The 17,991-nt window shown below is 51.3% G+C and overlaps 1 protein-coding gene across 1 annotated transcript in view; it reads right to left on the reverse strand.

Moving 5' to 3' along the window:
* Positions 1-16,648, reverse strand: part of LOC120038028 (acetylcholinesterase collagenic tail peptide-like) — a 32,034-nt gene extending 15,386 nt beyond the window's left edge. The window contains exons 1-5 of the mRNA XM_038983972.1: positions 16,239-16,648; positions 15,034-15,152; positions 10,043-10,159; positions 3,671-3,715; positions 3,476-3,502 (exon numbers count right to left, since the gene is read on the reverse strand). Of these exons, the coding sequence (XP_038839900.1) occupies positions 3,476-3,502; positions 3,671-3,715; positions 10,043-10,159; positions 15,034-15,152; positions 16,239-16,335 (405 nt within the window). The 5' untranslated portion in view covers positions 16,336-16,648. The remainder of the gene's footprint in view (positions 1-3,475; positions 3,503-3,670; positions 3,716-10,042; positions 10,160-15,033; positions 15,153-16,238) is intronic.
* Between the last annotated feature and the right edge of the window lie 1,343 nt (positions 16,649-17,991).

Below are 17,991 nucleotides of genomic sequence, written 5' to 3' on the forward strand. Positions count from 1 at the left end.
ACTTTGAGAATGTCTGATTTAGCAGACTCCCTGCAGTACCTCCACTTTGGGAATGCCTGATTTAGCAGACTCCCTGCAGTACCTCCACTTTGGGAATGTCTGATTTAGCAGACTCCCTGCAGTACCTCCACTTTGGGAATGTCTGATTTAGCAGACTCCCTGCAGTACCTCCACTTTGGGAATGTCTGATTTAGCAGACTCTTTACAGTTATCACAGTACCACAGGAGGTTGGTGGCACCTCAATTGGGGAGGACGGACTCGTGGTAATGGTTGGAGCGGACTTTGTGGAATGGTATCAAATACATCAAACACATGGTTTCCATGGTTTCCAGGTGTTTGATGCCATTCCATTTGTGCCGTTCCGGATGTTATTATGAGCCGTCCTCCCCTCTGCAGCCTCGTGTGTACGGTACATAGGGTGTGTGTGGGAATAGCTGAGCCATATCAGAACCGTTAGAACACTACTTTAACCAGACCACAAGTTCTGAACTGACTAGAAAACACAGGGCATGAAGACGGCCATATAGAAAAAATGACCAGCTGACCTAGCATCATTTAAAAAAGCATTATTGAATGAATCAGCAGCTATCCATGTAAGCTGTGTAGTGTACAGTATAATATGTCCATGTGTAATATCATAGAAGTAACATACAGCAGGAGTTACAAACATGGCTGTTCTGAATAGTTACAGAGAATTCCATAAGCCGGTCGGGATGTTGACATGACAACCTGTGTTCTGTTTTTACCCTGGTCCGCCATGTGGAGAGAGAGAAGGACTTTAACAAGGTCTGTCACTCTGTCCTCTTTAATTAAATGATAGGCCGTATATATAGAACAGGACGGCCCTCTGCTTGTGGGAAATAAAATGATTTATGGTCTGGCTCGAGCACTAAGCTAAATTGCACTGCAATGCTGCTGCTGTACACAGCCAGCCCTGCAGCTCAGACAGAGCAGGGCAGTGACTGATGGGCCCTGGTCAAAAGTAGTGAACTATAAAGGGAATAGGGTGCCATTTGGGACGCAGGGTGAAGCTCTCCCAACGGAACTGTTTTAATACATAACTGCAGCCACCAATTGATTAGGACCACACTTCTCTTCTGACAGGTCTCACTCCTCCCCTGTCCCTCCGACAATCATCTATTTTCTATGCTATACATCTCTATGTGAAGGTGCTGTAACGCTGCACCCTCCTGAACAGGGCCCAGTGAAGCTGGATAGGTTTCAGGAGCTAACAGGGTGACTATAAGTTCCTCATCTGTTGGGGATGGGGTGGGAGGTTCATCCACTCTCCTCTCCAACTCAGCAGAATGATTCTATCCATCTTCTACCTCAGCGGCTCTCTCTGTATCCTAGCTGTCCTGGCATCATGTCCAGGTTGTGCTGCTTGTCTTGCTCTCTCTGTGTCCTAGCTGTCCTGGCATCGTGTCCAGGTTGTGCTGCTTGTCTTTCTCTCTCTGTGTCCTAGCTGTCCTGGCATCGTGTCCAGGTTGTGCTGCTTGTCTTTCTCTCTCTGTGTCCTAGCTGTCCTGGCATCGTGTCCAGGTTGTGCTGCTTGTCTTGCTCTCTCTGTGTCCTAGCTGTCCTGGCATCGTGTCCAGGTTGTGCTGCTTGTCTTTCTCTCTCTGTATCCTAGCTGTCCTGGCATCGTGTCCAGGTTGTGCTGCTTGTCTTGCTCTCTCTGTATCCTAGCTGTCCTGGCATCGTGTCCAGGTTGTGCTGCTTGTCTTTCTCTCTCTGTGTCCTAGCTGTCCTGGCATCGTGTCCAGGTTGTGCTGCTTGTCTTTCTCTCTCTGTATCCTAGCTGTCCTGGCATCGTGTCCAGGTTGTGCTGCTTGTCTTTCTCTCTCTGTATCCTAGCTGTCCTGGCATCGTGTCCAGGTTGTGCTGCTTGTCTAACTCTCTCTGTATCCTAGCTGTCCTGGCATCGTGTCCAGGTTGTGCTGCTTGTCTAACTCTCTCTGTATCCTAGCTGTCCTGGCATCGTGTCCAGGTTGTGCTGCTTGTCTTTCTCTCTCTGTGTCCTAGCTGTCCTGGCATCATGTCCAGGTTGTGCTGCTTGTCTTGCTCTCTCTGTGTCCTAGCTGTCCTGGCATCGTGTCCAGGTTGTGCTGCTTGTCTTGCTCTCTCTGTATCCTAGCTGTCCTGGCATCGTGTCCAGGTTGTGCTGCTTGTCTTTCTCTCTCTGTATCCTAGCTGTCCTGGCATCGTGTCCAGGTTGTGCTGCTTGTCTTTCTCTCTCTGTGTCCTAGCTGTCCTGGCATCGTGTCCAGGTTGTGCTGCTTGTCTTTCTCTCTGTATCCTAGCTGTCCTGGCATCGTGTCCAGGTTGTGCTGCTTGTCTTTCTCTCTCTGTGTCCTAGCTGTCCTGGCATCGTGTCCAGGTTGTGCTGCTTGTCTTTCTCTCTCTGTATCCTAGCTGTCCTGGCATCGTGTCCAGGTTGTGCTGCTTGTCTTTCTCTCTGTATCCTAGCTGTCCTGGCATCATGTCCAGGTTGTGCTGCTTGTCTTTCTCTCTCTGTGTCCTAGCTGTCCTGGCATCGTGTCCAGGTTGTGCTGCTTGTCTTTCTCTCTCTGTGTCCTAGCTGTCCTGGCATCGTGTCCAGGTTGTGCTGCTTGTCTTTCTCTCTCTGTGTCCTAGCTGTCCTGGCATCATGTCCAGGTTGTGCTGCTTGTCTTGCTCTCTCTGTGTCCTAGCTGTCCTGGCATCATGTCCAGGTTGTGCTGCTTGTCTTTCTCTCTGTGTCCTAGCTGTCCTGGCATCATGTCCAGGTTGTGCTGCTTGTCTTTCTCTCTCTGTGTCCTAGCTGTCCTGGCATCATGTCCAGGTTGTGCTGCTTGTCTTTCTCTCTCTGTATCCTAGCTGTCCTGGCATCGTGTCCAGGTTGTGCTGCTTGTCTTGCTCTCTCTGTATCCTAGCTGTCCTGGCATCGTGTCCAGGTTGTGCTGCTTGTCTTTCTCTCTCTGTATCCTAGCTGTCCTGGCATCATGTCCAGGTTGTGCTGCTTGTCTTTCTCTCTCTGTGTCCTAGCTGTCCTGGCATCATGTCCAGGTTGTGCTGCTTGTCTTTCTCTCTCTGTGTCCTAGCTGTCCTGGCATCGTGTCCAGGTTGTGCTGCTTGTCTTTCTCTCTCTGTATCCTAGCTGTCCTGGCATCGTGTCCAGGTTGTGCTGCTTGTCTTGCTCTCTCTGTGTCCTAGCTGTCCTGGCATCATGTCCAGGTTGTGCTGCTTGTCTTTCTCTCTCTGTATCCTAGCTGTCCTGGCATCATGTCAAGGTTGTGCTGCTTGTCTTTCTCTGAATTTCATAATGCTCATAACCAGGCAGCGGGGGGACAGGCGGGCAGCGGGGGGACAGGCGGGCGGCAGGCGGCGGGGACGTGAGTTACAGCCCACCAGACAGACTGAGGAGGGACTGGATCTCATTTTTCAGCAAATCCACTTAGCAGAGCTAATAGAATGATCAATGGGTGCTCTCACCTTTTGTCCAGGTCGTCCCAGTTCTCCCTGGCAACAAGTTCGTTGGATGGAGGTGGAGAGAGAGAGAGAGAGACAGAGAGAGAGAGATATAACTGCTGCTATTTTATACAAGGCCTTTCCGCTTCGTATAATGGTAGTTTTCAATCATTCACTAAACATCTAATGTAAAAAAAACTGTTTATAAATTACACTTACCTTTTCACCTTTTGGTCCCTTCAGACCTGGTAGCCCAGCTGGACCCTGTAGAAAGTCAACAATAATCAGATATCTAACCAATCAGAACATGGGCTTTTTCTGTCTTTATGCCATCAACTGATTATTTACAATCCCAGTAATATTCTAAGTATTATTTCCCTTCACAATGTCATTTCAATGAGCAGGTACAGGATCCATACTGACACCAAATGTGTTTGTTGTAGTGCCATACTGTATAGGCTAAATTGTGTATGAATACAGATGTGAAAAACATATCGGAAGAGTCTACCAATCCTGCTCTCCTCTCCCTGATAGAATGCCATCTAGGCAAGTGGCCATTTATAGGACTCTGGAATTACTATAGGATCTGCTGCATTACAACACCACCACCACCACCCACCCAAACTCCCTCCACCCTCCCCACAGCAACACCACCACCACCACCCACCCAAACTCCCTCCACCCTCCCCACAGCAACACCACCACCCACCCAAACTCCCTCCACCCTCCCCACAGCAACACCACCACCCACCCAAACTCCCTCCCCACAGCAACACCACCACCCACCCAAACTCCCTCCACACAGCAGCACCACCACCCACCCACACACACGGCAAAAACACCACCACCCTCCACACAGCAACACCACCACCCTCCACACGGCAACACCACCACCACCCTCCACACGGCAACACCACAACCACCCTCCACACGGCAACACCACCACCACCCTCCACACGGCAACACCACCACCACCCTCCACACGGCAACACCACCACCACCCTCCACACGGCAACACCACCACCACCCTCCACACGGCAACACCACCACCACCCTCCACACGGCAACACCACCACCACCCTCCACACGGCAACACCACCACCACCCGGCAACACCACCACCACCCTCCACACGGCAACACCACCACCACCCTCCACACGGCAACACCACCACCACCCTCCACACGGCAACACCACCAAAACCCTCCACACGGCAACACCACCCACCCTCCACACGGCAACACCACCACCACCACCCTCCACACGGCAACACCACCACCACCACCCTCCACACGGCAACACCACCACCACCACCCTCCACACGGCAACACCACCACCACCACCACCCTCCACACGGCAACACCACCACCACCACCACCCTCCACACGGCAACACCACCACCACCACCCTCCACACGGCAACACCACCACCCACCCTCCACACGGCAACACCACCACCCAACCTCCACACGGCAACACCACCACCCACCCTCCACACGGCAACACCACCACCCACCCTCCACACGGCAACACCACCACCCACCCTCCAAACGGCAACACCACCACCACCCTCCACACGGCAACACCACCACCACCCTCCACACGGCAACACCACAACCCTCCCTCCACACGGCAACACCACCACCACCCTCCACACGGCAACACCACCACCACCCTCCACACGGCAACACCACAACCCTCCCTCCACACGGCAACACCACCACCACCCTCCACACGGCAACACCGGCAACACCACCTCCACACGGCAACACCGGCAACACCACCACCACCCTCCACACGGCAACACCACCACCACCCTCCACACGGCAACACCACCACCACCCTCCACACGGCAACACCACCACCACCCTCCACACGGCAACACCACCACCCTCCCTCCACACGGCAACACCACCACCCTCCCTCCACACGGCAACACCACCACCACCCTCCACACGGCAACACCACCACCACCACCCTCCACACGGCAACACCACCACCACCACCCTCCACACGGCAACACCACCATCACCCTCCACACGGCAACACCACCACCCTCCCTCCACACGGCAACACCACCACCCTCCCTCCACACGGCAACACCACCACCCTCCCTCCACACGGCAACACCACCACCACACGGCAACACCACCACCACCACCCTCCACACGGCAACACCACCACCACCACCCTCCACACGGCAACACCACCACCACCACCCTCCACACGGCAACACCACCACCACCACCCTCCACACGGCAACACCACCACCACCACCCTCCACACGGCAACACCACCACCCTCCACACGGCAACACCACCACCCTCCACACGGCAACACCACCACCCTCCACACGGCAACACCACCACCCTCCACACGGCAACACCACCACCCTCCACACGGCAACACCACCACCCTCCACACGGCAACACCACCACCCTCCACACGGCAACACCACCACCCTCCACACGGCAACACCACCACCCTCCACACGGCAACACCACCACCACCACCCTCCACACGGCAACACCACCACCACCACCCTCCACACGGCAACACCACCACCACCCTCCACACGGCAACACCACCACCACCCTCCACACGGCAACACCACCAAAACCCTCCACACGGCAACACCACCAAAACCCTCCACACGGCAACACCACCACCCACCCTCCACACGGCAACACCACCACCACCACCCTCCACACGGCAACACCACCACCACCACCACCCTCCACACGGCAACACCACCACCACCACCACCCTCCACACGGCAACACCACCACCACCACCACCCTCCACACGGCAACACCACCACCACCACCACCCTCCACACGGCAACACCACCACCACCACCACCCTCCACACGGCAACACCACCACCACCACCACCCTCCACACGGCAACACCACCACCACCACCCTCCACACGGCAACACCACCACCACCCTCCACACGGCAACACCACCACCCACCCTCCACACGGCAACACCACCACCAACCTCCACACGGCAACACCACCACCCACCCTCCACACGGCAACACCACCACCCACCCTCCACACGGCAACACCACCACCCACCCTCCACACGGCAACACCACCACCACCCTCCACACGGCAACACCACCACCACCCTCCACACGGCAACACCACAACCCTCCCTCCACACGGCAACACCACCACCACCCTCCACACGGCAACACCACCACCACCCTCCACACGGCAACACCACAACCCTCCCTCCACACGGCAACACCACCACCACCCTCCACACGGCAACACCGGCAACACCACCTCCACACGGCAACACCGGCAACACCACCACCACCCTCCACACGGCAACACCACCACCACCCTCCACACGGCAACACCACAACCCTCCCTCCACACGGCAACACCACCACCACCCTCCACACGGCAACACCGGCAACACCACCTCCACACGGCAACACCGGCAACACCACCACCACCCTCCACACGGCAACACCACCACCACCCTCCACACGGCAACACCACCACCACCCTCCACACGGCAACACCACCACCCTCCCTCCACACGGCAACACCACCACCCTCCCTCCACACGGCAACACCACCACCCTCCCTCCACACGGCAACACCACCACCCTCCCTCCACACGGCAACACCACCACCACCCTCCACACGGCAACACCACCACCACCCTCCACACGGCAACACCACCACCACCACCCTCCACACGGCAACACCACCACCACCACCCTCCACACGGCAACACCACCACCACCACCCTCCACACGGCAACACCACCACCCTCCCTCCACACGGCAACACCACCACCCTCCCTCCACACGGCAACACCACCACCCTCCCTCCACACGGCAACACCACCACCACCACCCTCCACACGGCAACACCACCACCACCACCCTCCACACGGCAACACCACCACCCTCCACACGGCAACACCACCACCCTCCACACGGCAACACCACCACCCTCCACACGGCAACACCACCACCCTCCACACGGCAACACCACCACCCTCCACACGGCAACACCACCACCACCCTCCACACGGCAACACACCACCACCACCCTCCACACGGCAACACCACCACCACCACCCTCCACACGGCAACACCACCACCACCACCCTCCACACGGCAACACCACCACCACCACCCTCCACACGGCAACACCACCACCACCACCCTCCACACGGCAACACCACCACCACCACCCTCCACACGGCAACACCACCACCACCACCCTCCACACGGCAACACCACCACCACCACCCTCCACACGGCAACACCACCACCACCACCCTCCACACGGCAACACCACCACCACCACCCTCCACACGGCAACACCACCACCACCACCCTCCACACGGCAACACCACCACCACCACCCTCCACACGGCAACACCACCACCACCACCCTCCACACGGCAACACCACCACCACCACCCTCCACACGGCAACACCACCACCACCACCGGCAACACCACCACCACCACCCTCCACACGGCAACACCACCACCACCACCCTCCACACGGCAACACCACCACCACCACCCTCCACACGGCAACACCACCACCACCACCCTCCACACGGCAACACCACCACCACCACCCTCCACACGGCAACACCACCACCACCACCCTCCACACGGCAACACCACCACCACCACCCTCCACACGGCAACACCACCACCACCACCCTCCACACGGCAACACCACCACCACCACCCTCCACACGGCAACACCACCACCACCACCCTCCACACGGCAACACCACCACCACCACCCTCCACACGGCAACACCACCACCACCACCCTCCACACGGCAACACCACCACCACCACCCTCCACACGGCAACACCACCACCACCACCCTCCACACGGCAACACCACCACCACCACCCTCCACACGGCAACACCACCACCACCACCCTCCACACGGCAACACCACCACCACCACCCTCCACACGGCAACACCACCACCACCACCCTCCACACGGCAACACCACCACCACCACCCTCCACACGGCAACACCACCACCACCACCCTCCACACGGCAACACCACCACCACCACCCTCCACACGGCAACACCACCACCCTCCACACGGCAACACCACCACCCTCCACACGGCAACACCACCACCACCACCCTCCACACGGCAACACCACCACCACCACCCTCCACACGGCAACACCACCACCACCCTCCACACGGCAACACCACCACCACCCTCCACACGGCAACACCACCACCACACGGCAACACCACCACCACACGGCAACACCACCACCACACGGCAACACCACCACCACCCTCCACACGGCAACACCACCCTCCACACGGCAACACCACCCTCCACACGGCAACACCACCCTCCACACGGCAACACCACCCTCCACACGGCAACACCACCCTCCACACGGCAACACCACCCTCCACACGGCAACACCACCACCACCCTCCACACGGCAACACCACCACCCACCCTCCACACGGCAACACCACCACCCACCCTCCACACGGCAACACCACCACCCACCCTCCACACGGCAACACCACCACCACCCTCCACACGGCAACACCACCACCCACCCTCCACACGGCAACACCACCACCCACCCTCCACACGGCAACACCACCACCACCCTCCACACGGCAACACCACCACCCACCCTCCACACGGCAACACCACCACCCACCCTCCACACGGCAACACATTGAAACTAATCACATGCAGCCTAACCAGGTTGTTGTGTACACAGGGCGATACAGGAATTTACTCGCTCCAGTCAATATGTCTTTCCAAGCAGACCGGGCTGTTTGGGTTGTTTCTAAGAATGGTGTGTGGAGGGACGGAGAGTCGTGGCAGCCAGTGGAAAAAGGCTATTTGTGTCGTGTCTAAATGTGGAGCATTAATGGGCTGCTGTGTTGCAGAGCTCCATGTAATCCCCGTCCCCGTCCCCGTCCCCGTCCCTGTCCCCAGGTCTAGAGGTACAACAGGACGGGAGGAGAAGGAACTGACACGGGTCTCAGATGGTAAAGAGCTGCTAGAGGCCTATAGAGGACTTAGCCAACCCCCAACACCTGTATACTACCATTACTGACAAGTAAGGAAGCTCAGGCAACTAACTACTGTCTCCACCTGATAAACCCTGATTAAATACTCTTCCAAATATCTGCATTATAACTGTATTATAACTGTATTGGCCAAAATCGGGCTTAAAAATATATATTGAATTGATGAAGCCAGTGGGATGACAACGTTAACAGAAGACTCCGGGGTGGCGCAGTGGTCTAGGGCACTGCATCGCAGTGCTAGCTGCGCCACCAGAGTCTCTGGGTTCACGCCCAGGCTCTGTCGCAGCCGGCCGCAACCGGGAGGTCCGTGGGGCGACGCACAATTGGCATAGCGTCGTCCGGGTTAGGGAGGGTTTGGCCGGTAGGGATATCCTTGTCTCAGTATGTGAAATGTAATAAAATGTATGCACTCTACTGTAAGTCGCTCTGGATAAGAGCGTCTGCTAAATGACTAAAATGTAATGTAAATGTAAGACAGTTGGAGGTGGATAGGTTTACCTACCTGAGGACCGGGGGGTCCGCTGGGGCCAGGGGGGCCTGCGACACAGCTGGGACCTTTCAGCTCCGTCCCTGTATCTGGATCTTCTCTGTGATTTCCCCCCTTACTGGACTCCTCATTCTAAACCAATCACACAAAAACACTCTTCCATTCAATCATTGCTTTATTTTATAATAAAATGATCAGTAGCCGTTTGTGGTACTGAAGAACAATTACAATGCAGTTAAGATTGTGGATCACTTGTACACTACTTGCCAATCAAAATGACAGCTGTGTGTCATGTCATCTGTCAATTTGAATTTCAGATTCTACACAATCATTCAGCGTCAACTTCTGCTCATCACCCCTCTTGAGTTTACAGTCTAGGCTCTAGACTGAGGGTTGTATCTCCGGGAAAGGGAAGGGGAAAGGGGGATACCTAGTCAGGTGTACAACTGAATGCATTCAACTGAAATGTGTCTTCTGCATTTAATCCAACCCCTCTGAATTAGAGAGGTGCGGGGGCTGCCTTAATCGACATCCACGTCATCGGCGCCCGGGGAACAGTAGATTAACTGCCTTGCTCAGGAGCAGAACGACAGAGGACCCTCTAACAGGATAGACAGAGTTGTATCTCTGAGAGGACCCTCTAACAGGATATACAGAGTTTTATCTCTAAGAGGACCCTCTAACAGGATAGACAGAGTTGTATCTCTGAGAGGACCCTCTAACAGACAGAGTTGTATCTCTAAGAGGACCCTCTAACAGGATATACAGAGTTGTATCTCTGAGAGGACCCTCTAACAGACAGAGTTGTATCTCTGAGAGGACCCTCTAACAGGATAGACAGAGTTGTATCTCTAAGAGGACCCTCTAACAGGATAGACAGAGTTGTATCTCTAAGAGGACCCTCTAACAGGATAGACAGAGTTGTATCTCTGAGAGGACCCTCTAACAGGATATACAGAGTTGTATCTCTAAGAGGACCCTCTAAAAGACAGAGTTGTATCTCTGAGAGGACCTTCTAACAGACAGAGTTGTATCTCTAAGAGGACCCTCTAACAGACAGAGTTGTATCTCTAAGAGGACCCTCTAACAGACAGAGTTGTATCTCTAAGAGGACCCTCTAACAGACAGAGTTGTATCTCTGAGAGGACCCTCTAACAGACAGAGTTGTATCTCTGAGAGGACCCTCTAACAGACAGAGTTGTATCTCTAAGAGGACCCTCTAACAGACAGAGTTGTATCTCTGAGAGGACCCTCTAACAGACAGAGTTGTATCTCTAAGAGGACCCTCTAACAGACAGAGTTGTATCTCTAAGAGGACCCTCTAACAGACAGAGTTGTATCTCTAAGAGGACCCTCTAACAGACAGAGTTGTATCTCTAAGAGGACCCTCTAACAGGATAGACAGAGTTGTATCTCTAAGAGGACCCTCTAATAGACAGAGTTGTGTCTCTAAGAGGACCCTCTAACAGACAGAGTTGTATCTCTAAGAGGACCCTCTAACAGACAGAGTTGTATCTCTGAGAGGACCCTCTAACAGGATATACAGAGTTGTATCTCTGAGACGACCCTCTAACAGACAGAGTTGTATCTCTAAGAGGACCCTCTAACAGACAGAGTTGTATCTCTGAGAGGACCCTCTAACAGACAGAGTTGTATCTCTAAGAGGACCCTCTAACAGACAGAGTTGTATCTCTAAGAGGACCCTCTAACAGACAGAGTTGTATCTCTAAGAGGACCCTCTAACAGACAGAGTTGTATCTCTAAGAGGACCCTCTAACAGACAGAGTTGTATCTCTGAGAGGACCCTCTAACAGGATAGACAGAGTTGTATCTCTGAGAGGACCCTCTAACAGACAGAGTTGTATCTCTGAGAGGACCCTCTAACAGACAGAGTTGTATCTCTAAGAGGACCCTCTAACAGACAGAGTTGTATCTCTGAGAGGACCCTCTAACAGGATAGACAGAGTTGTATCTCTGAGAGGACCCTCTAACAGACAGAGTTGTATCTCTGAGAGGACCCTCTAACAGACAGAGTTGTATCTCTGAGAGGACCCTCTAACAGACAGAGTTGTATCTCTGAGAGGACCCTCTAACAGACAGAGTTGTATCTCTGAGAGGACCCTCTAACAGACAGAGTTGTATCTCTGAGAGGACCCTCTAACAGACAGAGTTGTATCTCTAAGAGGACCCTCTAACAGACAGAGTTGTATCTCTGAGAGGACCCTCTAATAGACAGAGTTGTATCTCTGAGAGGACCCTCTAACAGGATATACAGAGTTGTATCTCTGAGAGGACCCTCTAACAGGATAGACAGAGTTGTATCTCTAAGAGGACCCTCTAACAGGATAGACAGAGTTGTATCTCTGAGAGGACCCTCTAACAGGATAGACAGAGTTGTATCTCTAAGAGGACCCTCTAACAGGATAGACAGAGTTGTATCTCTAAGAGGACCCTCTAACAGGATAGACAGAGTTGTATCTCTAAGAGGACCCTCTAACAGGATAGACAGAGTTGTATCTCTGAGAGGACCCTCTAACAGGATAGACAGAGTTGTATCTCTGAGAGGACCCTCTAACAGGATAGACAGAGTTGTATCTCTGAGAGGACCCTCTAACAGGATAGACAGAGTTGTATCTCTGAGAGGACCCTCTAACAGGATAGACAGAGTTGTATCTCTGAGAGGACCCTCTAACAGACAGAGTTGTATCTCTAAGAGGACCCTCTAACAGACAGAGTTGTATCTCTAAGAGGACCCTCTAACAGACAGAGTTGTATCTCTAAGAGGACCCTCTAACAGACAGAGTTGTATCTCTAAGAGGACCCTCTAACAGACAGAGTTGTATCTCTGAGAGGACCCTCTAACAGGATAGACAGAGTTGTATCTCTGAGAGGACCCTCTAACAGACAGAGTTGTATCTCTGAGAGGACCCTCTAACAGACAGAGTTGTATCTCTAAGAGGACCCTCTAACAGACAGAGTTGTATCTCTGAGAGGACCCTCTAACAGGATAGACAGAGTTGTATCTCTGAGAGGACCCTCTAACAGACAGAGTTGTATCTCTGAGAGGACCCTCTAACAGACAGAGTTGTATCTCTGAGAGGACCCTCTAACAGACAGAGTTGTATCTCTGAGAGGACCCTCTAACAGACAGAGTTGTATCTCTGAGAGGACCCTCTAACAGACAGAGTTGTATCTCTGAGAGGACCCTCTAACAGACAGAGTTGTATCTCTAAGAGGACCCTCTAACAGACAGAGTTGTATCTCTGAGAGGACCCTCTAATAGACAGAGTTGTATCTCTGAGAGGACCCTCTAACAGGATATACAGAGTTGTATCTCTGAGAGGACCCTCTAACAGGATAGACAGAGTTGTATCTCTAAGAGGACCCTCTAACAGGATAGACAGAGTTGTATCTCTGAGAGGACCCTCTAACAGGATAGACAGAGTTGTATCTCTGAGAGGACCCTCTAACAGGATAGACAGAGTTGTATCTCTAAGAGGACCCTCTAACAGGATAGACAGAGTTGTATCTCTAAGAGGACCCTCTAACAGGATAGACAGAGTTGTATCTCTGAGAGGACCCTCTAACAGGATAGACAGAGTTGTATCTCTGAGAGGACCCTCTAACAGGATAGACAGAGTTGTATCTCTGAGAGGACCCTCTAACAGGATAGACAGAGTTGTATCTCTGAGAGGACCCTCTAACAGGATAGACAGAGTTGTATCTCTAAGAGGACCCTCTAACAGACAGAGTTGTATCTCTGAGAGGACCCTCTAACAGACAGAGGTGTATCTCTGAGAGGACCCTCTAACAGACAGAGTTGTATCTCTGAGAGGACCCTCTAACAGGATAGACAGAGTTGTATCTCTAAGAGGACCCTCTAACAGGATATACAGAGTTGTATCTCTGAGAGGACCCTCTAACATACAGAGTTGTATCTCTAAGAGGACCCTCTAACAGACAGAGTTGTATCTCTAAGAGGACCCTCTAACAGGATATACAGAGTTGTATCTCTAAGAGGACCCTATAACAGGATAGACAGAGTTGTATCTCTGAGAGGACCCTCTAACAGGATATACAGAGTTGTATCTCTAAGAGGACCTTCTCACAGGATAGACAGAGTTGTATCTCTAAGAGGACCCTCTAACAGGATATACAGAGTTGTATCTCTGAGAGGACCCTCTAACAGGATAGACAGAGTTGTATCTCTGAGAGGACCCTCTAACAGACAGAGTTGTATCTCTGAGAGGACCCTCTAACAGACAGAGTTGTATCTCTGAGAGGACCCTCTAACAGACAGAGTTGTATCTCTGAGAGGACCCTCTAACAGACAGAGTTGTATCTCTAAGAGGACCCTCTAACAGACAGAGTTGTATCTCTAAGAGGACCCTCTAACAGACAGAGTTGTATCTCTAAGAGGACCCTCTAACAGACAGAGTTGTATCTCTAAGAGGACCCTCTAACAGACAGAGTTGTATCTCTAAGAGGACCCTCTAACAGACAGAGTTGTATCTCTAAGAGGACCCTCTAACAGACAGAGTTGTATCTCTAAGAGGACCCTCTAACAGACAGAGTTGTATCTCTAAGAGGACCCTCTAACAGACAGAGTTGTATCTCTAAGAGGACCTTCTAACAGACAGAGTTGTATCTCTAAGAGGACCCTCTAAGGTCGTTTCCCCTCATCAACCCTGATCTGCAGTCAGCACTCGTGGGAGACACGTTAATCCATTGCTTCCTGCACACACCTACTATATCATCAGAAATCCCTACTGCTCTTAGTCAGTGGCGGAGGAGGGCAAGAGTGAGGCTAAGTCACAAATGACACGCTGTTCCCTATACATTATAGTCCCCTATTTTTGACCACAACCCTATCAAATGTAGTACGCTAAATAGGGAATAGGGTGCCATTTGGAACGTAACCAGGGAGTGAGGTTTGGACAGCACCCAAGGACAAATCAACAATCATACACTTGTCACATGGGCAAGTCACATGACTTTGGACTCACATGACCACCGCGGTGCCACAGTGAGGGAGGAGGAGGGAACAGGGGGGGTGGGGGTGGACTCAGTAAACAGCAGGGGTTGAATTTCCTCTGCTGGTCCAAGGCAGGTTGTTGTTGGAGAGCTAGGGAAAGTAGTGGACAGTACGGTAAGTCAGTCACATGGGAAATAAATACACACCGACGCTGCAGAGGATACCCTTGTAATAGAATATTACATTTGTTTGTCATGTTGACATCAGTGGCAAATGAAATGAATAGAGTCAAAACTAGTTGAAGGGGCTTAAAGAAAACTCAATGTTGGCTTATTTCTAACAGCATCAGAGTGGATGGTAAGGTGTGTAATAGAATCTGTATGTTACTGCATCCTGCAGAGGCAGAGAGCAGACAACACCTCACTAACAAGCCATAAAGTAAAAGCTCCTGCATAGAGGCATTGCCAAAGAAGTGGTGTTGCAGCTGCCAAGTTCAAATCCACTCAATCAGCAGATCCTCCCCTTCACAACAAACATCAGCTGAACTGAAAGTCATCTGTAAATGTACGGTCTGGTAGGATATTGACAACACTAGACGCTACAACTGGTATCTACATAGATATACAGCAACAAGTAAAATAGCTCTACAAATCTAACACATAATAACTAGAATACAATAAGAACAGCAGAATATTCAGACTGGGAGCTGTAACATGATACGTGTCGTCCTCCACACTGGAGAGAGCTGCTCCTGGCTCTGACTGAATACACATATGAAGCACCATATGCCCGCCTCCCTGTCAGGAACTGTCAGACGCTATTTATAGAGACATTTCCATTCTGACAGCATTTCGTATTCCATAAATTAAGGGAAAATACACAGGAACACACACTTCTTCAAAGTGCAAAGACAATCAGGATAAGACATGACATGGGGTTTACCCAGGGTCGGACTGCAGCTTGTCAAAACCGTGCATGACATATTCCTGCACGCACACACATAAACACACACACACATAAACACACACACACATAAACACACACACACACACATAAACACACACACACACACATAAACACACACACATAAACACACACACACACATAAACACACACACACACATAAACACACACACACACACACATAAACATAAACACACACACATAAACACACACACACATAAACACACACACACATGCATGAGTATGCGCATGTACACACACACAATATCTTACCTGCTGGGAATGAAAGAATATTGTCCAGGAAAGAGGACTGAGACAAGACATAACAAAACAATAGTGGAAGATAGAGTCCAAATGTGATAAGGATCATGCTGCTGTCAATACAATGCCCTGTCTGTCTCTAACTTGGGTTTACTGAGGAGCCACAGCAAAACGACTCCACTCTCACTCTCTCTGACTCTCTCTTGCCTACTGCCCTCAACACCCCTCTCTCTCCTCTCTCAGTCTCCCTGCGTCTTTAGGAGGGGGGTGCTTGCCAACCATTGCCCGTTAAATCTATCTCCTGCATCAGTGTGCGCTAAAATTACAGGAGGCGCAGCCTGTCAGCTGCCCTTTGTGACAATATTAGAATCTTACTACTGCAAGGGATGCCTTAATAGTTTCCCCTCTCCTCTCATAAGGATACAGAGGTAACGACAAAATATACTACATGGCTGGAATGCCATTGGAAAGACAAAGACCATACTATGGGGTCACTTCACAACTGTAGAAAAATAAACAGAACACAATTTCACAAGCTGTATGATCTTGTACATGTTGCACAACACAAGGAAAAATAAACACGGTTCTGTCATGAATGCCTGCAAATCGCAATGCACCTGTGGCGGGTTGTCACCGTAAAAAAATATAATCTAAAACATTTGTTAGATTATACGATTATTATCAGAAAAATAAGGTTTAGGTATTAGAAGCGCACCACATGGATACGCAATGAATAGGACTCCACTTGTGTCACACAGAATTCACTACAACATCGGTCTCTACGATATATGGATTAGACCACCACATCAACGTATCAGCCTCTGCCGCAACATTAATGGCCAGGCATTTATAAAGAGGCACTTGGATCTTGGGCTGGCAGGGGAGCAATATAGACGCCAGTATCAATTTAAATAAATTAATGTAAAAGTTTGGAATTATATTTGACATTTTCTCCCAATGAGAGCAATCAATTATTTGCACATGTAGGTGATTGCAATGACTTGAATTTTACGTTCAGTTTTATCGCCCCAAATTTCACGTGCACAAATGAATTACTCTCACAAATGGACATTTCCTCTTTCCATGCCTGCTTGGTGTAATTTATTTCCTCTGTTATAGCTAAACTATCTACACTCTTTGAAGAAGAGGTAGATAAGTGTCTAATTAACTAGATAATTAGCCCAATAATGAACTAAAGGAGCCTGTCCGTACTCCTTATAGTCCACCTTACATGTTCCGTTTAAAGATGAATTGGCTCGAAGCCAAAACAGCACAGTCAGGGAAATGGTTCCAATCGTTTTTCCACTAGTGGATTTTAGAAACACTTAAAGGGCTGTGCTTCGTGAAGGTTTACCCTGGTGTGTAAAATCTCTCTCAGACAAGTTGACTTTTATCAATATATTGCCTATATTTACCCCCAACAAATGAAACGCTAATTAGCTGGTAATGTGGTTTTCATAAAGAACTCCACATGCCATGATGATCTGGCCAAGACTACCGAATCGAGGCAAAGGTAAGAATCTCTTAACTATGTTAGCTAAATGTAGTAATGAATAATTGGCTACGCTTCTTTAAATTGACAATTCTTTGAACTGTCTGGGGCAAGTTTTAAATTGATACAATACCTGTTAGCAAAGATGTCGGCTACAGATGTTTTGCATTATGTCTACTTTGATGCTAATTAGCATTTTCAAATGAGCGTAAATAGAGCCGAATATATTGCTAAAAGTCACCTTGTCCGTGAGAGGTTTACATGGTTATAAAA

The sequence above is a fragment of the Salvelinus namaycush genome, unplaced genomic scaffold (assembly GCF_016432855.1).
Source record: "Salvelinus namaycush isolate Seneca unplaced genomic scaffold, SaNama_1.0 Scaffold204, whole genome shotgun sequence".
Classification (NCBI taxonomy): domain Eukaryota; kingdom Metazoa; phylum Chordata; class Actinopteri; order Salmoniformes; family Salmonidae; genus Salvelinus; species Salvelinus namaycush.